Below are 24,206 nucleotides of genomic sequence, written 5' to 3'. Positions count from 1 at the left end.
AAGTATTTTTTAAATGTCCCATTCATTCTAATGAGTGTCCAATGCCAAGAATCAATTCACTGAGCATGGTAGAGAGACTAAGGTGGTACTCCATGACCCTCATCCTGGTCTTGGGGTAATCATGCCTTGGGGTAAGTTCTTCCTTTTAAGTATGGGCTGGCCCTACAACTTGCTTCTATAAGCAATAGAATATGGCAAAGGTGATGATGAGGTGTCATGCTCATGATTATATTACATAAGATAGTAACTCCCATCTTGCTAACAGACACTTTCTTGAGGACTTTGATCAAACAAGCTGCCCTACAGAGTGGCAAGGCACTGAGGGAGGCCTCCAACCTCCATCCAGCAAGAAATCAAGGCCCTCACTCAAACACCCCACAAGGCAATGAATCCTGCCAACAACCATGGGAGCTTAGAAACAAATTCTCCCTTGTTCAAGCCTTCAGATGAGACTTCAGCCCCAGTCAATCTTTTCATTCAGTCTTGGGAGATGCTTTGAATCAGAGGCCTCAGCTAAGCCATGTCCTGACTCCTGGACCCATGGAAACTATGAATTACAGATGTGCTGCTTGTGATCTCTTGCTTTGCAACAATCATTAACTAGTACTCTAAGCTAGAATACTTTTCTCTGAATCTCTAGGATTATAGAGGGTGTGTACTTTCTTCTTGCTGAGCTGTATTTCCTGGAATATTCACATGAAATAGATATCTCAAATCCAAAATTAAAGCCACATACTATTCATTTTCTTTCTCTTTGTAGTACCTAATGAAATTGTCTACCTCCAAACTGTTGACAGTAGGTCAATATAGAGGAAAATAAATTCATGAAATCTAAAATTGTACCAGGCAGTGCACATTGATTGTTTGTGTACTGGTTGAAAGAAGAATATGTACTCAGACCTAGTGTAAAGTCTAATTCCTGGCTCTTCCACCATTGAGGAGGCCAGAAATTCATTCACTTTTCTGGGCATCACCATCCTTATTATAAAATAGAGGTAATCACACCTACACTCCAGCATTGCTAGGAGGATTGTGTGAGATGATACACAAACACCCTAGAACCGAGACTGACAACATGGAAGAGGAGCTGTGCTTACCAGAGTTGCGATTCCTTACCCATAAAAGGCCCTTCCACACTCTGTCTTTCTTTTGTATTTCTGACTGCAGCTGCAAGGACAGCCTTCTCCATATTCTGCAGGTATAATGTCACTAGCACTGCTTTCTCTTTGGGCTTTCCAGTGGTTAATTGGGAAGTGAGGTTTGTGAAATTAAGGTAGGAATCCCCGATTTCCTGTTAGAAATAAGGCTTGTTAGATGAACAGGAGGCTTTGAGAGGTCAAAGTCTTTTAATCAAACAAATCAAACAAGCTTGTGTTTTGGCCAGGTAAATCTACCAATAGCCCCAGGCCCAGGATCTGGGACTGTAAAAGCAAAAGCATGTTAGTTTAATATTTATTCCAAATTATATGGTTTCACTCACATGGGGAATATAAAAAATAGTGAAAGGTATTATAGGGGAAAGGAGGGAAAATGAGTGGGAAAAATTGGGGAGGGTGACAAAACATGAAAGACTCCGAACTCTACAAAACGAACAAGGGGTAGTGGAAGGGGAGGTCAGTGGGGAATGGGGTGATTGGGTGATGGGCACTGAAGGGGCACCTGACAGGATGAGCACTGGGTGTTATACTATATGTTGGCAAATCAAACTTCAAAAAATATGTATATATAAACTTATTCTATAATAAAACTGTTTTACTTCTCTTAGACTTTTGTGGTGTATTTTTCTGGGTTGGGAGTTGGGAGGAGATTTTGATTTTCCTTGCCTTTCCCCAATATTTTGCCATGTAATAACTGAAAATTAAGTTTGACATGAAGCATATAAGAGGAGTATTTCCTCTCATTGACAGAGGTTTGAGGGCACTCAAAGCCTTACTGGGAACATTTCATACCCCAGTATGCACAGACTCTAAAGGATGTCTGTGAAATGAGATTCCCCTGAGTTGGCAAACCCTAGTTGAGCCCAATTCTGAGAATCTTCACACACTTCATATCCTAAGACAGGAAGTCTCAGTACACTCAGTTCCTCAGCATGTCTTTCAATACTTTTGCTTATCATAGTAGTTTTTGGTTTTGATTTGCTTAAGAATCCATCTATATTGGTCAAAGATTAAAAAGTTGTAGTTATGTAGGATGAATAAGTCTTGACACATCATGTACAGCATGATGACTCTAGTTAAGAGCACTATATAATATACTGTACATTTGCCAAGAAATTTAAGGTGCTCTTACCACACACACACACACACACACACGTGCGTGCGCGCGCACACACACACACAGGTAAATGTGATGAAATGGGTATATTAATTAGCTATCTGTAGTTATCATTTCATTATGTAGGTCAAAATATCATGATGCACTCCCTGGATATATAAAATTGTTAGTAAAAGAGATTTTTTAAAATTCAGAGATGAGTGTTTTCGAGCAGTTTTGGGGCAGTGAAACTATTCTTTTTGATACTATAATGGTGGATACATGTCATTATACTTTGGGCAAAATGCACAGAATGGACAACATCAAGAGTGATGTCTAGGATGTCTGGGATGCCTGGGTGCTCAGCGGTTGAGTATGAGACTTCGGCTCAGGGCATGATCCCGGGGTCCAGGATCTAGTCCCACATTTGGCTTCTTGCAGGGAGCCTGCTTCTCCCTCTGCCTATGTTTCTGTCTCTCTCTCTATGTGTCTCTTATGAATAAATAAATAAAATCTGTAAAAAAAAAAAGACTGATGCCTTAATGTCACTCTGGCCTTTGGGTGACATTGACATGACATTGCAGGTTCACAAAAGTACCATCTGGTGCAAGATAGCCAGGGAAGCTGTGCCTGTGTGGGGGTGGGGGTCGGGAGACGGGGATATATGGGAAGTCTGTATTTCTGGTCAACTTTGCTATGAACCTAAAAGTGCTCTAAAAAACAAAGTCTACTTAAAAGAGGGGTGGTGGTGGAGAAAGCATCCACCAGCACCTAGAGCCAAAGGAAAGGCACTCAGACCTTCAGGGATAGAGCAGTATTTCCCTTTCCACAGCCATGGGACAGCTTTGAGAAACTGGTGCAGATCTGTCTGCTGTTGTCCTGAGAACCACTCAAATTTAACTAAGAGAGAAGAAGAAAAGGAGTATTTGTTATTTTTCCTTTTAATCAGCTTGGGATGGCTGTCTAATCGTTTTTATAGATAAGCCCCAAACATATAGTTTAAAACTGGTTAGCAAAACACAGCTTTGGCACCAACTCACTGTGTGACCTTGGCAAAATCACTGAAATCTCTCTGGGCCTCAGGATCCCTCATTAAACACAAAGGGGTTCAAAACATATGGTCTTTATGTTTTCCTTAGGCAGTCAAAGTCTTTGAATAATTATATTGGAGGACCAACTATGTACACTGACCAATCCAGTCTTTTTTCTTGAACAATTTCATGGAGCTATAATTAACCCACAGGACTCAACCATTTAGAATGTATAATTCAATGGCTTTTAGTGTATTCACAAATTTGTACAACCATCACCACAATCAATTTTAGAGCAATTTCCACCCTCCCCTAAAATCTGCAATCCTGGGCAGTCACTCTCAATCCCTCCATCCTATCCCCCAATCCCTGGCAATCACTAGTTCACATTCTGTGTCTCTGGATTTGCCTATCTGGACAGTTCATGTAAATGGAATCACACTCTCTGTGACCTTATGTGTCTGGCTTCTTTCACTGAGCATCATGTTTTCAAGGTCCATCCATGTTGTAGCATGTGTCAATGCTTCAATCCTTTTTATGGCTCAGCAACAGCCACATTTCTTTTGTCCACTTAGGAGTTACTAAGCAAGTCAGTCATTTCCACTTTCTGGCTCTTGTGAATAATGCTACTGTGAACACTGGTACAAGCTTTTGTGTTGACCTGTATTTTCAATTTTCTGGGAGTATATACCTAGCAGTGGAATGCTGCATAATATGGTAATTCTATGTTTAACTGAGATACTGCCAGATTGTTCACCAAAGAAGCTCCATGGCTTTTCTTTCCCTTCCACATGAATGAGTTTGCTGCTTACTTCACATCCTCACACCTTGATGACAGCCTTGCTAGAGACCCTGCATCAACACATCCAGCAAAGGACTCCCTGGATTCCTAACCCATAGTAATTTGGAGATAATAAATATTGTTTAAGCCACTATGTTTTGGGGTCACTTGTTACACAAGAATATATATCAAATATACTTGCACACTATGGTGCGCTATCCCACCCTATGTCACTCACTGTATTCTGAGGATGGTCTGCTTCTGTACACCTTGTGCAAGCAGAATGCAAACCCATGAATTGGTAAACCTTACCTGCTTCTGACAGTCTTGGAAAGTTGGCTCACTATTATTCAAGTTAGAACAAGTCTCTTGTTTGATTTCTAGAAAATAAAAGAATATAGATTCAGCAGAGGAAAGAAGGCACCATGTCTACTTTAATTAGGACAGGTTTGTCTCCATAGTCTTGGCAGGATCCAGAAAGGGTGGAAAATACTTATTATAAAGAAATAATAATCAAACTGAAAATAGTATACATTAAAAATAAGGAAGATATATGTATAAATTTCTGAGAGAAAAATTATTGTAAATCAAGAATTCAACTTCCATCTCATTCTTGATTCCCAAATTGAAAGAGCTGGACTTTTTTTTTTTCCCAAGGTCACAACAAATGGAGTCAGGTCTAAGAAGCCCATTGTCCAAAACAGGAACCACCAGCGACCTGAGGCTATGGCTAGTCTGAACTGAAAAGTACTATAAGCATAATGCCTTCTGGAGACCAAAGACAATGTGAACAAAAGCATACAAATGGTCTCATTAATGATTTTTATATAAATTACAGTTTGAATGATAATACTTTGCATATGCTGAGTTTAGTAGGTTATTAAAATTAATTTCCTGTTTTTACTTTTTGAATGAAGCTACTAGAAAATTTAAAATTACTTGTGTAGCTCACATAAGTGGCTTCTGTCAGATTTCTCTTAGAAAACATTCCGCTAGAAAATATGTGGAGATATACTTAAATTCAAACCCAGCAAAACAAACCATTTTCCTTTTCAAATAAATATGACTATTTCCTACTGCATATATTAGGGAATTTGGAGAGACAGCAAATATTCTTATTATTACTTAAGCTAAGTTTGCAAACTATGGGTTTGGGCTGGCCCACTGACTGTTTTCTTTTTTTTTTTTTGTAAATAAAGTTTTATTGGCACACAGCCACATCTATTCATGTATATGGTTGCTTTGACATTAGAAAGATGGGGTTGAATAGTTGCAACAGAGACCACATGGCCTGAAAAGCATGAAATATTTACTAGATGACCCTTTATAGTAAAATTTTGCTGACTTTCAACTTAAAGGAGATATCCATGTTATGGGGTGGTGGTAAATGGTGTAAATATGTGAAGTATTCTGCATGACTTTGGATGCAGAAGAGGACTTATTTTTTAAACTGGGTATATCATTAATTTTGAGATTGAGTCCTTTAAACAAACATATTTTCTAGTTCCCTCATCTGCAAAAGGTATGATGATTACTTCTATTTTACAGGTTATACACTCGAGACTGAGAATCGAAGCATTTTCCCTAAAATTGCACAGCTACTTAATTAGAGTTGAGATGGAACACAAGTCAATTTAACCTGGACCTCGAATTCTTAGCCATCTCTCACATAATGAGGCTACAGAGAAAAGGAACAAGACCTTCAGGCAGGATACTGAAGTTCTTTCCCTGTGAGAAGCCTATGGCTAGCTTCAATTCCAAGATTTGCATATTCTTGCAGTAATGCCACTTTTATTACAGGCCCAGCATCACCTTTGTGTGTGACTTTCTTGCCTGTGAGTGCTTCTTTTCCTGTGGTTGAGACATATTCAGGGTAAGAACAGTAGTATTTTTCATTCTCATAGACACAGGAAGCAAAATGAGGGCAGGGGTTGCTTGTACATGGATCTGTAGAGAGAAAAAGAGAGAGAGAAGGCAGCTCTGTGGGTTCTCTGTTATTGTATTCAATATTTAATCAATCTAATTCCATTTGAAGTCTTGTGTCTTAAAATGTCAGCAAAAGACTTTACTCCTAACTCTGGGAAAGGAACAAGAGGTAGTAGAAGGGGAGGTCGGTGGGGGGATGGGGTGACTGGGTGATGGGCACTGAGGGGGCACTGGACGGGATGAGCACTGGGTATTATACTATATGTTGGCAAATTTAACTCCAATAAAATATATACAAAAAATAAAAAAAGTAAGAGTCTTTCTTCTAGTACTGTCACTAGATGCACTTTTAAGTTTTGGAGTCAGTTAATAAGCTGGTTAAATAAGTGGAATTCTGTTATTGATATTAGACAAACAACTTACCTCCTCTGTCATCTGCTACCTACAATTTGATACAAAGAAATATACAACATTACATACGTCCTTTTCCTGCCCCACATGCCTAAGCAGACCTAATAATGGGGAAATCTCAGAGAAACTCAATTGACTCACTGCTCTAATATAACTGCCTCAATTGGACAAAAATGTCAATATCATAAAAGAAAAAGAAAGGCTGAAAATAACTGTTCTAGACTAAAGGAGACTAAAGAAACATAATAACTATATATAATGCCTAAGTGATTATTGAATAAATCCTAAACATGAAAAAAAGCATTACTGGAGCAATAGAAAAATTTGAACTATGTACTTAAATAATTGTATCAGAGACAAATTTCCTAAAATGACATGTAAGAATACGTCGTTCTTACTAGATCAATGCTAAGGGATTTAGGGGCATGATACTTGCAATTTATTTTCCAATGGATTCAGAAAAAAATATAGATATGTATATGAATCATTTTTTAAAACGACTATATAATATCAAGTGACATATAACTAAGTGGAAGATATATCTATTGTATACAGATATGTGAACCTTAAAACTAAAAGAACCAATTATTTTATTGGCAAAAATGGGTTTATTTGGGATGGAAGATAATTGCAACCATATCTAAAGCAAACACCAGAGGAAAGTTCGAGGTCCAATGACATGAAGGAGGAAGGAGATAGCTCTTTTATACAGCAAAGAGGAAGTTGGGCAGGGATGTTCTACACAAAAAGTCCATTGGAGTTGACTGGGAATTTGAAGTATAGTGGCTTCCAATTGTCTGAGCTGTGACCATCTTTCTTTGGTTGAGCTGTGGCTATTTCTCACTGACTGGCCTGTGGCTGTGTCTCACTGACTGTGACAATCTCTCATTGGCTAGTCAGTTGGGGTGGGAGGAGGGAAACAGGGCTGAAGAGACTTTCTTCCTCCTGCTGATGGAGTGAAGTAGTATTGGTTTGCAAGGTCCATCTCTTCTTATTGGATTTACAATTAACCACAAGTGGCAGGACAGGAGAGCTCCCCTACAGACCTCGTATTAGTGAGGTTTCCATTTATTAATTTTCACTGAGAGCTGCCTATAATTACTTTTGCTAATAGATATTTGTGGGTATAGATAGGTAGCTAGGAAACCTGAAGGAAATGTGGCAGTATGTTAGCAATTGATGAATCCAGGTGAAGATATAAGGTGATCATTTTTACTATTGTTGCAATGTTTCTATAGATTTAAAATATCCAAAATAAAAAGTTGACTAAAGAAAACCATCGTGCTATGTTTGATTAGGAGACATTATCCTGTCCAAAATCCACATTCTTCCTGTTTTGGCTCCTACCTAGTCACTAGATGCACTTTAGTGTTTGCAGCTCAAACTAAAGTGATGACATTGTAATCTTAATACATTATAATTCCTTATCTCTTCTCACTAACCTTTACACTGTGGGGGAATGAAGTAACCTTACTGCTGTACCACTTACTTAACTGGGATCTCAGCTGATTTCTGAAATCTCTCCAAGCCTCCTTGTCCTCCTTTAAACTGAGAGTGGAACAATGTGACCGCAGATTGGGCTAAGTAAGGGCTCTCTGACTAATAGGTCAGTTGCATTGATTTCGTTAACTGCTCTGTGATTATTTTAGAACATGTCCTTGTTCTTAGAATGCATATTGAGGTATTAAGGAGTGAAGGAGTATGATGTATGCAGCTTCTTCTCGAGTCATTTAGAAAAAAGATTATGTGTTTGTGTAGTATATATATATGTATATATATACATGTCATGTATGAAATTACTATACTATATATATCATACACAGAGTATACAAATGTATGTTCCATGTGTATGTATTATATACACAACTGAACGGATATCTATATGTGTCTATATATAATGTTTATTATATATAATACTTATATGATAAACATTTCATGAATCAGGGGAGGGAGGGAAGATCTGAAAATATTCTTCCAATTTTTCTATTAATTTGAAACTATATAAAATGAAAAGTTTCCATCAAAGAAGGAAGAAGGGTAGGGAGAGAGAGAAGGAGGGAAGAAATGGATCAACATTAGATTTTTTTTTTTATTGTGTGTCTGGACCAAAAGAAGCAAGACCTCATTTGGCTAGTTGAGTGTGGTTCACCTAGAAAGGATGGGAGAAATCTTCTCCAACCCTTATAGGGCACTTGCTTTGTGCCAGGACTATTTCAGCCCTTTCCATATCATACTACTGACTTTAGAACAACTCCATGAGATGGTTACTGTGATTATCTCCATTATATAGATTAGGAAATGAAGCACAAAGAGATTGGCTTGTCTACTGTCCCACAGGTAGTAAGTGATCAGACCAGGATTCACACCCAGGCAGTCTGGCTCCAGAAACTACGATCTGAAGGGATGATCAGGGATCCCTGGGTGGCGCAGCGGTTTGGTGCCTGCCTTTGGCCCAGGGCGCGATCCTGGAGACCCGGGATCGAATCCCACGTCGGGCTCCCGGTGCATGGAGCCTGCTTCTCCCTCTGCCTGTGTCTCTGCCTCTCTCTCTCTCTCTCTCTGTGTGACTATCATAAATAAAAAAAAAAAATGAAGGGATGATCATTTCTACCTCCAGGCATCTTGAGAAGCAGTTGATTTTGTCACAAGAAACAAGAGGCACTTTGGAATCTTTAATATTCATCATTGTAAGGTGAAAGGAAAGGTTGTGGAGATGGAGGCAAGCTTGGCTGCCAATCTCTGGCATCTGGAACACTCTGCATTTGCAGGTGGCAGCAGCAAATGAAGACGTGATAGTTTTCAATCCCTCCAGTCTGGAAAGAGTATGCCCAGCCCAACTAGTGAGTGGTAAGATCTTTTTAACTGGGGCTGCTAAAAAGAATCAAGTGTATGTATTGGGTTTGCATTCTGTTTCGATTGGACAGCACTGGCCCACTTGAAAAGAATGGGGACCCTGCTTAAAGGATAATGTAAGGAGGAAGACGACTGGACTTAGGGGACCGTGGGAAAGACAGGAAGAGATTAAGGATGCTTCTGGAATCTGCTGGAAGCAAAGTAAAGATACCAGGAAAAAAGTGGGGTTGTATTGAAGAGGCATGGTGGATCTTTTGAAAGTGTCAGGCAAAACAGAAGCCTGCTTTCTCATTCCACCTTTGTATGAAACTGGGCATAGTCGTCCATCTGAACACAGTGCAAAAGTTGTAGAATAAATAGTTGAGGAACTGCACAAAATTGCCAGTATTTGGCCACTCTGGACCTACAAAAATGGCAATCAGTGTAGCTCGTCCTAATCCACTAAGAGTTGTAGAGCTCGGGATCCCTGGGTGGCGCAGCGGTTTGGCGCCTGCCTTTGGCCCAGGGCGCGATCCTGGAGACCTGGGATCGAATCCCACGTCGGGCTCCCGGTGCATGGAGCCTGCTTCTCCCTCTGCCTGTGTCTCTGCCTCTCTGTGTGTGTGTGTGTGTGACTATCATAAATAAAAATAAATAAATAAATAAATGCCAATACATTAAAAAAAAAAAAAGAGTTGTAGAGCTCTTAGAAATGATGCCTGCCAGGCTTTGCAATTGTCTGTTGAGGCCATGGGGGAAGCCCACATCCTGATGGACTGTACCCTGTTGCATTCAGTATCCATATATACTGGACAGTGACTTAAAAAGAGGCTTGCTTTTGGTTTCAAGTGCCAACATACCTCTGCCCGATGAACTGTGTTTTGTCACAAAGATGATCAAGCAGGAAAGCCCTGAGAAAAATAAAAGGAAGGTATTAACATTTCAGGAATCTTCCTTGAGTCTTTCAGGGAGCTTCTGTACATGACTGGGCCACCTGCCTGTTTCTCCCAAAGATAGATTTTGATTTACAACATAGAACTTAGTGTCTTGACTACAAAGATGGCAGCATGCTAAATAGGAGTAAATTATCCTTAACACAGACAGCTCTCATACCAGGAGTAATAGTTTGACCATTTAAAGAGATTCAGTTCCCTGATCCTAACAATGTTCAGAATCATTTCATTAAGTTTCTAACCAATTTTATAAAACTAACAAATGCTAGAAACTTACTCAAATGAACTCTTCTTCCAAAGCTGCTAAGCACTTACATCAGGTTTATGCTGGTGTGGCTGGAGGCCGATTTGAAAAGAAGAACACAAAAGAAATGTGTACTCATACATGCTGGAGAGAAAGTATGAGGAGACATAGACCTGGGTGTGAAGAGTGCTCATTTCTAGGTAGTTTTTAATTTGCTTATCTGCATTTTCTAACTTTTCCTAGAGTAAACATGGATTACTTGCCTAGTGACTTAGGAAGTACTATTGTGTCTTTGCGGAGAATACAAAATGATACTGGGGAACAGAAGCCATGAAAGTGTTCAAAAATACCAGCATTTGAGAAAAATATCAGAAGCATCACCACCATCACCAGCCCCATCATTACAGGAATCCTGCCTTTTTTGGTGACACTCATGATTTTTAATCATGGTGACCCTTGATTATTTTGAAGACAAAGCAAAGAGTTTGGTTGCCCTAGCAGTTAAAACCCCATCTTCTTGTATGAGTCATCCTGGTTGTTCTGATGAAACCAATAAGACCCAGACGGTGTTCCTCTTTTCCAAGTCAGCCCAACTGCTGATGAAGTCATTGAAAAGATTTGACTGCCCCCATCCCTGGCTGGTGCCTCTCACAGGAGGAGGACCATGGGTCTGAGGGCCCAGGAGGCTGAGGACATGTCCCTGGCCCCTGTTCAGCATCCAGGGTCCTGGAGAGACCCGTTCCGTCCTCCCCCAAGGATCTCGAGGTCACTGGGACCTGCTTGCAGCCACTGAGCTGTGGCATTGTGAGGAGGTAGGGGTAGGCGCTCTCAGGGACTTGTGCTTTCAGGTGACCCCCACCCTCCTGCCTGGCCTCTTCCTTGTATTTTTTTAAACCCTTTTTTAAACCTGAAAAAAAAAAGACTTGACTGCCAATTGACCATGAACTGGACCCAGGCACTCAGACTACTCATCCCAGTCGTTGTAAAGAGGGTTCCATTGCCTTTCCTACTCCCGAGTCTGCTTCAGGGACATTGCCTGGAGATAGTGATGTGGTGTATGCATGACTGAACCCAGTTAAGGCCCACCTCTCTATATATAAACTTACAAGATTTAGCACATGGTGTAGGGATCCATTTATATTGCTGCTGCTCAAGACAAACCTTGTATGCAAGTTCCCTTTGCTTATTAAAACTGCTACCCCCCCCAATCTAGAGTGACCTATCTCTTCCAGTATCTCCCTGCCCTGGAATAATGGGGTCCGTTTCAGATCATACCTAGGAATCTCCCAAAAAGGAGGGTTGTGAACCAGTATCAACTCCACAGCCCAGCAGGTAGGTGCCAACTCCATGCTCCTGAGAGGTAGCTGGATCCAGATGGTCAGTGTGGTTCCTGCAGAACTAGAGTGTCTTCCCCAAAAGGAACTGGAACAGACTGACCACTGCCTAACACTTTCCTCCCTGCTCACCTTGCCCTGTAACTCTGGCTCAGATTTTACCAGGGGGAAGGAGAAAGAGGAGTAGAGAAAACAGGAGAGCAGAGGTGAAGGTGGAACATGTGGACTCATCAGTGAGGCTGAGGATCAATGGAAGCTGAAGAAGCAAAATGTCCCTGTAATTATACCTCTCTGTTGAAACTGACCTCATAAAAACAGACAGTAGAATGGTGGTACCAGTTGCTGGGGGGACAGGGGTGGGCCTGGGGAGATGATGTTTAAGGGCACTAACTTGGAACTAGTAAACAGGTAAGTCCTGGAGATCAAGTGCACTGCATAGTGATGATAGACAACAGCACAGTAGGAGAAACCTCAAGGCTGCCGACAGACTAGATTTCATCCGTTCCCATGAAACACAACAAATGGTACCTACGTGATACCATAAAATGTCAGCTAAAGTGAAGGTGGCCATCATTCTGCCATATGTTAATGTACCAAATCAACATGGTGTACATCTCAAACTTACATAATGTCATGTACCAATTATGTCCCAATAACATTTTTAAACATTAAATTTAAAACTAGTGGTTTTGATGCCAACAGCTACAGCAGAGAAGGTGGACAGGGAACCACTATTACCAACAGTGATACCCAGTATTGAGTAAGCACTGATAAGCACCTTCCAGGTATGACCATCTCATGGATTCCCCCTGACATTCTCAAGGAACAGAGCCTCTTCTCATCCCCATTTTACAGCACAGGAATCTGAGGGTCATGGTGGTTCAAGAATTTGCCCAGGAGAACACAACGGGGAAGCAGCAAAGCCCAACCTCTCACCTTATTCCTTAAGTGCTCCTTCACAATCTTAGTTTCTGAGATCTTGCCCCTTTTAGTAACACTACATTTACTACACCAACAGTCCCGGAGACCAGAAAGTGTCCTGTTTTGTGCCACAGGGAGAGGAGAGAGCTTGCATGGTAAGATCCCCTCACTGTCCATTTGGAAGAGATTCTTTCAACAAGACACAGAGAGTTCACTTCTCTTCAGACTCTGCTTACATGACTCAGGACGCCCTGAGGAGCCTCATGGACTGGAGCCAAGATCTCCCCAAATACCAAGTCCTCTGTCAACTTCAGATGTGTATAGATACATGCTAACAAGTCCAGAGAAGGGAGATACTCTACACTGGAACTTAAGAAAAAAATCAACTACACCAATGGTTAAAACATGGATGGAGACTTTGAGTTTTCTGCTGATGAATCTCTCCATGAGGTTTTTTGGTTTTGTTTTATTTTCCAATTTGGTGTACATTGTTGTTGTTGTTTTAGCTCATGCCATTCCATTTTTTCCCCTAAATTTTCATGGCTTCCTTTAAGGTAGGATTATTCAGCCTTAGCACTATTGACTTTTTGGCCTTGATACTTCCTCATACAGGGGCTGGCCTGTGCGCTGGAGGGTGTTGGGTGGCACCCCTCGCCACCACCCACTAAATGCCAGGCACACCCTCACCCTGAGGCAAGACCACCCGAACTGTCTGCAAATATTACCAAGGGTCCCCTGTGGGGGCACTAAACTGCCCCTAGTTGAGAAGCACTACTTTCAATGCTGCTTTTACTTTCAAGGACATTAGACATTGTATCTGAAAATAAGTGGCAAATAAAGGCATTGAAATATTGGCCATATCAATTTTAAGACACACTTAGAAATCCAGACATGCCCCATCTCAGGAGATGTCCTCAGGCCAGCCCTCCACCAGCTCAACTGAACAGTTTAAATGTTCTAGAACCAAAGAAAATAAGATATTTAACACTCACCAGACAGAAGAAAGTTTGTCCTCTTCGCCATAGCTCCTCTACCTTCTAACTGATAACTGATAACAGAGAGGGAACTGTAGAGTCTTGTTTCCTATTTCTCAAGAAGCATCGGGGGTTTCAAGAGGATCACGATCTGTTAGTGTAATTTCTACAGGTCAAGTCAAAGTCAAAGTAAGGCAACATTATTAATACAAACCTCTAGATGCCATTTGCATCCATATCATGCTTACTGCAGAATTCTCTGGTCACTTAGTCACTCGTTGGACACAGAAATAAGGACCAAGGAAGGAGGACATCTCTGACTTTGGGGCGCTAATCAGCCAAGCCAGCAACCACCCTGCAAACCCTGAATGCTTGGCAACATTTAAAAACATATCTGCACTCCCATGTGCATTGCAGCATTCTTGACAATAGCCAAGATATGGAAACAACCTGTCTATCAAAGCCTGAATGGATAAAGATGTGCCAGAAATATATACCCACGTATGTTATTCAGCCTTAAAGAAGAATGAAACGTTGTCACTTGCAACAACATGTGATCAATCTGGGTGATGCAATACTAAGTGAAATAATCCAGACACAGAAGGACACACACGGCATGATCTCACTTCTAGGTGGAATCTAAGAAAGTTGAGTACATATAGCAGCAGAGGCTAGGGCAATGACTGCCAGGACCTGGGCGCAGGGAGAACTGGGGAGATACTGGTCAAAGGATTTAGGGTTTCAGTTGTGTAAGATGAATGAATTGGGGGAGTCCGCTGTACAGCATGGGGACTAGAGCTAACAACATGGGTTTCTATATCTGAAACATGCTGACAGTGCAGCTTCAGTATTCTCATCAAATTAAGAGATGGTAACTATGGGAGGATGCGTGTGTTAATCAGCTTGAGTGTGGTTATTGCACAGTGTCTGTGTCTATCCAGAAATCATGTTGTACACTGTCAATATATACAAATTTTATTTGTTGATCATACCTCAGGAAAGCCTGCTGGAGGGGAGAAAAAATAAGTTGAATCAAACCCACACAACTAGATATTGAATATTAATTAGCACGTGCCCCTCCGTGTAGGTAAATGAAAGAATGAGTTATCAAATAGTAATATAGGAACATTTCAGTTCCACATTTCAGACTTGTAGGATTTGATCTGTGAGGTGAAGTTGCTTTTCTTCCCACTTTTCATGGTATTTCTGCCATGCAGAAATTACTTTGAAACAGGGCTTCTTTCTTTTTTAACATATTTTATTTATTCACGAGAGATAAACAGAGAGAGGCAGAGATACAGGCAGAGGGAAGAGCAGGCTCCCAGCAGGGAGCCCGATGTGTGACTCCATCCCAGAACTCCAGGATCATGGCTTCTAGCCAAAGGCCCATGCCCAACCCTGAGCCACTCAGGCATCTCGAAACAGGTTTTCTTATCCTCTCCCTTGCCCTGTCCCTGCCTGTTGCAAGCAGACATAGAAATACTAACTGTCCTAATTCTCAGTTCCTTGGACTCTAGCCACTCACTTCTTGGAACTTCCCCCTGTCTGACCTCACCTGCCTGCCAGCTCAGATCCCCATTACAGATGCCCTACTGCCAGCCTCTACTTCTAGTTGGAGAATGGATGATTTTCCCAATAAGCTAAATGAAGTCAATGTTATACTTTGAGGTAGAGATAAACATCTTGTCTACCTCCTAGGTAGTAAATTTGAAATTCGCATCAATATTGATGGAAAACTATGCTATTTAGAGGGGCAGCAAGAACCTAGAAATTCCATACATTGTGGTAGGAGAGGTAGGTTGGGAAGGTTTGAGCCACTTGCCCAAGCCTGGTGGACCTGGGACTCCACACTTGGGCCCTTCTAACCCTCAGCTCTAGCCATTAGTCTCTGTGCTATAGAATCACATAATTATTGTTCCTTTTTCCTACAACGTAGTTCAGTCTGTCCTCTTCACTCTGTAGACTGACTTTCTCCACTTGGTGAACAGGATCCTTCATGGCCATTTTAATGGGACCTCTGACAAAGACTCATTTTGGACTCTGCTGGACTAGATTCAACCTTGGGCTTTCATCTCTGTCCTTGTAGAATCCAGTTTGAGCAAAAATCCTGCTAAATCAGGGTAGCAAAAATCTCCCACCCTTGGTATCTGACCACCTTCCATATCTTACCACACTGGCTTGCCTTCAGGAAGAATTCCCATGGCCTGGGTCTTACCTGTTTTGATTTTAAGCCCTTAACCCCCACTCTGCACCTTGGAAAGAAATCTCTAGTTGCATTGATGTAATTGGAATGGAGTCCAATCTCTTCCTGACTCCAAGACCCTTTTGGATTGGTCCCTATATCCATTGTGATGTTCCCTTCTTGAATAAAGCCTGAATTTTTGTTCTTAACAAGTGTTCTTAAATGACTTTTTTTTCTAGGAGTCAGAATATCATTTTTTCCTAAACACCTGCAGGTCTCTTAGTTCAAATGCTTAAGACTGAAAATCTGAATGGTTAGAGATCAAGTCAATGAATGGATCCCTCCTAGGCAGTCATACTGTTTCCATTGGCAATGACCTTAGGGACAAAGTTACGTGGCATGTGTGGAGCTCTCATATGACAAAGGCAAAAGGATCAGGGAAGAAATTTGAAACACTAGCAATGCAGGCCTCTAGTTTTAGACATAGGTGAGCCTTTAGTAAAAATGTCTGCAGGCATTTTTGATTGTTGTGATGATCGTTTGGGGTGGGGGTGGTAACTGGTATCTAGCTGGTAGAGGCCAGTGATGCTACTCAACATCATGCAATGCACAACATATCTTGCCCACAACCAATATTTTCCAGCCCAAAATGTCAACAGTGAAGACCTTGAGAAGTATTGCTCTAAGTGGAGGCAAGGAAGATTTCACTTACCATCTTGTTAAACATTTATCATTAAAACATTTATCATTCTTGCCTTCCAGAAGCTTATAATCTAGGTGGGCATAATTTAAAGCAAACACATATTGTGTACAATAGCACACAAAATATATGGTAAGTCAAGTCATATGGATGGTAATAGACCAAGGATGGGAGATGGATTTGTGAGGGCTAGAAGAAGAAAAAGCTCTTGAAGGAGGTAGAGGCTAGTACTTAAAGAAGCAAAGGGTTGAAAGAGGTAGAAAAGAGGGAAAAAATTGATTTCATATTAGGAGGGAGGAAAAATTTTGACTAAAGAGGTCCAAACCCACAGCACCTAGAACATTTGGCTGGTTTATCCTCTTCTTGCAGCTATCTTGGACACGAAAACAGCAGAAAATTTGTGGGGCTTCAGTGCAAGGATTTGTCAACTGCCCAGGAAGCTTGCATTTTGTGTAAGTTTAATTTGTGCAAATTTGATGTTGCATGACATAAAAAGAGCACCACAGGCATGCCTTTGGAAACCATGTGAACCTCCCAAAACTTTGAGTGTTCAAGAGGAATCACGAAATTTTAAGGCCAGCAAGTGAGTAAATCATACACTCTGGTTGTATCACTGCCATGTGGAGGAGACACTTGAACAGATTAAGCAGAAAAGGACAGTCTTTGGTCCACCACCTAAAAACTGCAAATGAAATCTTTTCAAATGAATCATGGTGACTCTCAGATGCTATTTCTATGCTTTCTGCTGTTATCAAGTAAAATTGTTTTTAAAACACCATCTGGTAACAAAATTAGCCATGCATTTATTAATTCTAGGTCTGGAAATCACTCCTAGAATCCAATAACTTTGAAAAAGAAATTAGAAATATTAAAACAAACAAAAAAAAGAAAGAAACAATTGCTGTGACCCCCCATGCTGTTGGTCTGGGAGTATTCCCACAGGATAGGTTTGAAATGATATTTTTTTTTTATTTTTTTTTATTTTTATTTATGATAGTCACAGAGAGAGAGAGAGAGAGAGGCAGAGACACAGGCAGAGGGAGAAGCAGGCTCCATGCACCGGGAGCCCGATGTGGGATTCGATCCCGGGTCTCCAGGATCGGGCCCTGGGCCAAAGGCAGGCGCCAAACCGCTGCGCCACCCAGGGATCCCCTGAAATGATATTATATAAACAAAATCAACCCAAGAAACAAGTAGGTTTGAAAATCATCAAGCAAAGAAGACAATGCAGGTGTTTTGACTACAAGACCTTTCTGGTGACAACATGCTCCTAAGCAGGATGGTGGAGGAATTTTGCATTGTAAGAGAGCAACACTTTTTAATATTTATTCATATGGGAATTATTGAATTCTGAAAATGTTGAATGATGCAAAATCTTCAGGAGCATAAAATGCAACTGATTGCCCAGAGAGAAAAACCTGTCAGGTGAATCCAGATGTTGGCCAATAAATCTTGGGCAAGGTAGCAATAGCTGGAAGAAGAAAATACACTTTCCTTCATTACTAAAAATCATTCCTTGAGTACTTAATGGCACATGATATACAATACTGAGCAAGGGTCTCAAAGGTCTCCCAGTGACCTCTTCTATCTCTTGAGACAGAAGCCAAAATAAAGAAAGGTGTGTGGAATGAGCCTCGGTGTCTATTGAAAGATGAATGGATAAAGAAGATGTGGTCTATGTATACAATGGAATATTACTCAGCCATTAGAAACGACAAATACCCACTATTTGCTTCAACGTGGAGGGACCTGAAGGGTATTATACTGAGTGAAATAAGTCAATCGAAAGAGGACAAACATTATATGGTCTCATTCATTTGGGGAATATAAAAACTAGTGAAAGGGAATAAAGGGAAAGGAGGGAAAGTGAGTGAAAATATCAGTGAGGGTGACAGAACATGAGAGACACCTAACTCTGGGAAATGAACAAGGGGTAGTGGAAGGGGAATTGGGCGGGGGGTTGGGGTGACTGGGTGATGGGCAATGAGGGGGGCACTTGGCAGGATGAGCACTGGTGTTATGCTATATGTTGGCAAATTGAACTCCAATAAAACAATTTAAAAAAAGAAAAAAAATAAAGAAAGGTCTTAGAACTGCTTTCAGGAGGAAGATACAGGTGATGGCATTTTCTGATCCATGTGTGACCACAGGAGGTGCTGTCCAGGACCAGCTCAGGTTTCCATTCTTTGTCAAATAGCACAGACAGGAGTCTCTGGCTGTAGTTACACAGAAGCAAGGTCTCTTCTAGGAAAGACTTCTGATGACGTCCGTAGTTCCACCTATTTGGGGAGAGAATAGGTAGAACAATCTGAGGAGAAATTAACACCTTAGGAAATGACAAACCAGAATTTCTCTAAGATCCTAAGCTCAGTAAAGACGTCCTAATATAAATGTATATATAAAAATGTCCTATTTACCAACATACAGAAAAACACCCAGTGCTCATCCTGTCAAGTGTCCACCTCAGTGCCCGTCACCCATTCCCCTCCAACACCCGCCCTCCTCCCCTTCCACCACCCCTAGTTCATTTCCCCGAGTTAGGAGTCTTTATGTTCTGTCTCCCTTCCTGATATTTCCCAACATTTCTTTTCCCTTTCTTTATATTCCCTTTCACTATTATTCATATTCCCCAAATGAATGAGAACATACACTGTTTGTCCTCCGATTGACTTATTTCACTCAGCATAATACCCTCCAGTTCCATCCACGTTGAAGCAAATGGTGGGTATTTGTCGTTTCTAATTGCTGAGGAATATTCCATTGTATACATAGACCGCATCTTCTTTATCCATTCATCTTTCGATGGACACCGAGGCTCCTTCCACAGTTTGGCTATTGTGGCCATTGCTGATAGAAACATCGGGGTGCAGGTGTCCCGACGTTTCATTGCATCTGAATCTTTGGGGTAAATCCCCAACAGTGCAATTGCTGGGTCGTAGGGTGTATGTTGGTAAATTGAACACCAATAAAAGTTAATTAAAAAATAAATAAATAAATAAACCCAGAACATGTAGGTTCTAAGCAAGCTTGCAGTCCCCATCTTGACCTGGTGACCACATTTCTGCCGTCCTCCTTAAATAGACACTGCATTTCTCAGAGCCTTCTGCTTCCCTGGCAGCCAGCGGTCCCAAAGTTCCATCTCCCTCCCCACCCTAGCTGGCCAGCCTCAGTCAGCCCACACCTTCGAGGGTAGCAGGGTAGCTTCTACAACTCTGACGACAGCACACTGTGTATGTACAGGCTCACTGTGTATGTACCCCAGGCTCCTGACACCTCAACTGCTTCTATATAATTTTCTGTCTGTCCACCTGCATTGGAAATGGGAATGGGGTATTTTCAGCCTCTCTGGCTGCAGAAGCCCAATGAACATTTTCTGCCTCCAATGGGATGTAATGACAATTTCTCAAAAGGAGATCTGTATCCCAGCCTTGGGGAGGGGATGCATTCACCCATCTTTGTCCTTTCTTCTTCGTGTATTTTAAAATTCTCTTTACATCTTGATTATTCCTATGCTTTTATTATTAACAGTTATTGATATTAAACTTCTGCTCAAGTTAAATTATAGTTTCTGTCTCTGGACATGGAGGATGAAATAAAGGCAGAGGAAAGAGAAAAAAAAAAGTCCTAATATCTGACTTTATAACCTTCTCCCCACCCCAAATGCCATCTATGATGACCTTTTTATTTATCTGACCTTTCAAAAACTTTTATTTTTTGTTTTTTTAAATTAATTTTTATTGGTGTTCAATTTACCAACATACAGAAAAACACCCAGTGCTCATCCCGTCAAGTGTCCACCTCAGTGCCCGTCACCCATTCCCCTCCAACACCCGCCCTCCTCCCCCCTTCCACCACCCCTAGTTCGTTTCCCCGAGTTAGGAGTCTTTATGTTCTGTCTCCCTTCCTGATATTTCCCTACATTTCTTTTCCCTTCCTTTATATTCCCTTTCACTATTATTTATATTCCCCAAATGAATGAGAACATACACTGCTTGTCCTTCTCCGATTGACTTATTTCACTCAGCATAATACCCTCCAGTTCCATCCACGTTGAAGCAAATGGTGGGTATTTGTCATTTCTAATTGCTGAGTAATATTCCATTGTATACATAAACCACATCTTCTTTTATAATGTGTTTGTTTACCCTGTGCCAGGCAGGACTCTGAGTTCCTAACACATACGACCTTGCTTACTTCTCATGATGAGATAGATACTATTACCATCCTCATCTTACAGATGAAGTCCTGAAGGAGAGACAATAAGAGGCTAGTAGAAACTTGGGGATCCCTGGGTAGCTCAGTGGTTTGGTGCCTGCCTTTGGCCCAGGGCACAATCCTGGAGTCCCGGGATCGAGTCCCGCATCGGCTCCCGGCATGGAGCCTGCTTCTCCCTCTGCCTGTGTCTCTGTCTCTCTCTCTCTTTCTCTATCATGAATAAATAAATAAATCTTTAAAAAAAACCTCATGCAGCCTGGAAGTAGTGGAGTTAGGACTTGCCCTCAGCCACCTTGCCTCCCTTCACACAGTGAAATATCACTAAATGCTACAGAGGATCAATAATGACTGTAAGGTTCAATATTTGCTTTTTATTTTTTACTTTTATTTTTATTTATTTAATTTTTTAAGAAGAGTTGTGATTGAATTGGGAAAGCGAAGAGAAAGAGGAAGAGAAAGAATCTCAAGCACACTACATGCCTACCATGGAGCCCAAAGCAGGGCTCAATCTTATGATCCTGAGATCATGACCTGAGCCAAAATCAAGAGTGGGATGCTTCACTGACTGAGCCAACCCAGACACCCTGAATATGTGCTTTATAGAATATAACATATTGTCCGAAGATAAGAGGATAGGATTACTGTTTGGGGCCTTCTGTATAATTGACTCTTGATAATTTGGTGTTAATAAAAGTAGTGCTGACATGGTTCAGAGTAGAACAAAAAGCTTCCATGTACACTGTTTTGTTCCTCAGTCCATCAGACATTTCAATGATGAATGAATTGAGGCTCAGAGAGGTTAAGCCACTTGCCCAGCATCTGCCAGCTAGAGCCTGAAAGAATCCAGATTCCAACTCAAATCTGGTGAACTCCAGAATCCATGCTATGGATTCCACTATGCAACATGTGTTTGGAGACCACATGGGCTGGGACAGTTCTTTTACACAGTCCAGGTAGACATAACCTTTGACTGCTGGCGATTTCAGCCAAGGGCTGAGCCACTGGCATATGCTGTTAGGACACTATCAGCAGCCAGTTGTCCTCTGTGTGAAAGTACATGTCCCAGGAAGTGGTCCTAAAGTTGTTGATGATCTGGAGTGAATCCCTGTACCCAGATGAGTAGCTCTGAGCAAACCCTGTGGACTTTCCCACTCTGTGTCCTCATCTATAAACAAGGACCTTAGACACTCAGCAAATTAAATGAGCATCCTCTGTGGGCTAGGCATTGCTCTAGGAAGAAGGAAAATGATAGTAACCACATCACTGAACCTACAGGGGGCAGAGATTGACCAAAGGTAAACACTTTCATGTTTTCCAGACTAAGAGAAATATCATACAGAGAGGCATGTCATGCAGAGAATTAAAATAGAAGGTGGTAATAGACAGTGAAAGGCTGTCACCATGACCCCCTTCCTGGAAACCAAACTCCCTCCACCTCAAGTGTCCTGATTTCTCTTCACAGCTCTGTATTTTTCAATACTCCTCATCACTTTGTGAAATATTGAATAATCCATATTATGGCTTGTCATCCTCTACTATATAACAACAGTTCTTGAGGGCAAGAATTTTTGTCAATGTATCTTCTGGTGTTTCCCCAGAACCTAAAACAGTAACTGGCATATATGGGATAATCAGTAAATATTTGTTAAATGAATGTTGTTATGTTTAAATTTTGATAAATATTATTTAGATATTTGTGGAAAGACTGGGGAGAGAGAGAGAGAGAGAGAGAGAGAGAGAGAGAGAAAGGAAGAAGAGTGGAGAGAGGGGGAGGGGAGGGGAGGAGAGGAGAGAAAAGAAAAGGAGATGAGAGGAGAGAAAAGAGAGAAAGGAGAAAAGAAAGGAAAGGAAGAAATAAGGGAAAAGAATTCTACTGGTTTTGGTCTCAAAAACCAAAAACCACCAGAGTAATGGAGGAAGTAATGCAATTTCTCTTTTCTTTCAGATCAAGGGACCAGGAAGCTCCTGGCAGTACAAGATGTTGGGTTCAGCAAGTACACAGCATTGCAGAGAAGCTGGTCTTACCATTTTGATTTGGGTCCCAGGATGAGTTACCTCAGTGCTCTCAGTTTCAGCCCATTTGCAGATCCCTCTAAACCATTTCTTATATTCCATTCGCACCTGAGGAATACAGAGGTTTGTATCACATTAGGAGCTTGGTTAGGGAGAAGGTTAAAAAGACATACATGCGAAGACCCATGACTACCTTCTCATTGATTTTCTGTACACTCTTGGCAATCCTCTTGTAGATTCATTCTAAAATTCAAGTTCCTCATTATACAAAAGGTATTTACTAAATGTCAGTTGATGATCCTGACAATGAGGGAGGAGAATAGTGAAAGTGATAGTGATCATGGAATGCGTGATGGTCATGATGATGACTCTGATGACAATGAAGATGATGGTGGTGGTGGTGGGGATTAAAACGATAAAGGTCACCATTTATTGAACACTAGCGATCTTCAATACACTTTATACACAATATATCATTTCAGCCTGACATAAGCCAAGTGAGGAAGGCTCTTCTGTTATCCCCAATTAAAGATAAAGAAGCTGAAGTTGTTGGAAATAAATGGACTTGTCTCATATCCTACAGCCAGCATTCAATACCTCTTCATTCTCACTCCAGAGCCCTGACACTAACCACTATGCTGAACCAATCCTTAGATTTCATGAATTCCTTCCTGAGACCTACTTAACATGTTTTAAGAAGATATTTAAATATTTCATATTCAACATTATTTCACTAAGACACTTAAGTTGTGCTTTATTCTAGGTGTGAGGAGTACCAAGCATTAAAAAGGCCCTAGAAGATGAAAGAGAAATTAATGAAGTGTTATGATGGCATTTTTGTCACCAATATCTTCATTGCTGGTAGTTCTGACCAATAGTAAAGGGGAAAAAAGTGGGCAGCCCGGGTGGCTCAGTGGTTTAGCGCCTCCTTCATCCCAGAGCCTGATCCTGGAGACCTGGAATGGAGTCCCACATTGGGCTTTCTGCATGGAGCCTGCTTCTCCCTCTGCCTGTGTCTCTGCTTCTCTCTCTCTCTCTGTGTCTCTCATGAATAAATAAATAAAATCTTTTTTTTAAAAGGGGGGGGGAAGCTGGGAAAACTGTTTCCAATCTTCTAAGAGAAATAAAAATATAATGATGACCCTCCTAAGAACTTAATGTGTGCCAAGGACTGTGCTAGGAGATTTATATTGCAATAGCTCATCTAATTCTCAACCCTGTGAGGCAGGTGTTGCCATTTACACAGGTGAGAAGTTTGAGGCTCAGAGAGGGTAGGAAGGCTACCCAAGGTCACAGGGCAACATACTCAGTGGAAAACCTGTCATTAGAGCTGAAGACTTTCTGTTTTTGGCATATTCAGCCAAATATTTCAGTGCCCCTCCTTAAAGTGCACTTCACTATAAGAGATTATGTGTCTTTCTAGTGAACTTAGGTAT

General features: G+C 41.2%; 1 protein-coding gene across 1 annotated transcript in view; it reads right to left on the bottom strand.

Annotated features, from left to right (window-relative positions):
- Positions 1-18,764: 18,764 nt before the first annotated feature.
- LOC121494674 (putative adhesion G protein-coupled receptor E4P) overlaps positions 18,765-24,206 on the bottom strand; it is a 66,102-nt gene continuing 60,660 nt past the window's right edge. The window contains exons 16-17 of the mRNA XM_041761373.1: positions 22,783-22,878; positions 18,765-18,821 (exon numbers count right to left, since the gene is read on the bottom strand). Coding sequence (XP_041617307.1) covers positions 18,765-18,821; positions 22,783-22,878 — 153 coding nt within the window. The remainder of the gene's footprint in view (positions 18,822-22,782; positions 22,879-24,206) is intronic.

Source organism: Vulpes lagopus, chromosome 7 (genome assembly GCF_018345385.1).
Source record: "Vulpes lagopus strain Blue_001 chromosome 7, ASM1834538v1, whole genome shotgun sequence".
NCBI lineage: Eukaryota > Metazoa > Chordata > Mammalia > Carnivora > Canidae > Vulpes > Vulpes lagopus.
Note: the sequence above shows the minus strand (reverse complement) of the source record. Positions and strands in the feature narration are given on the sequence as shown.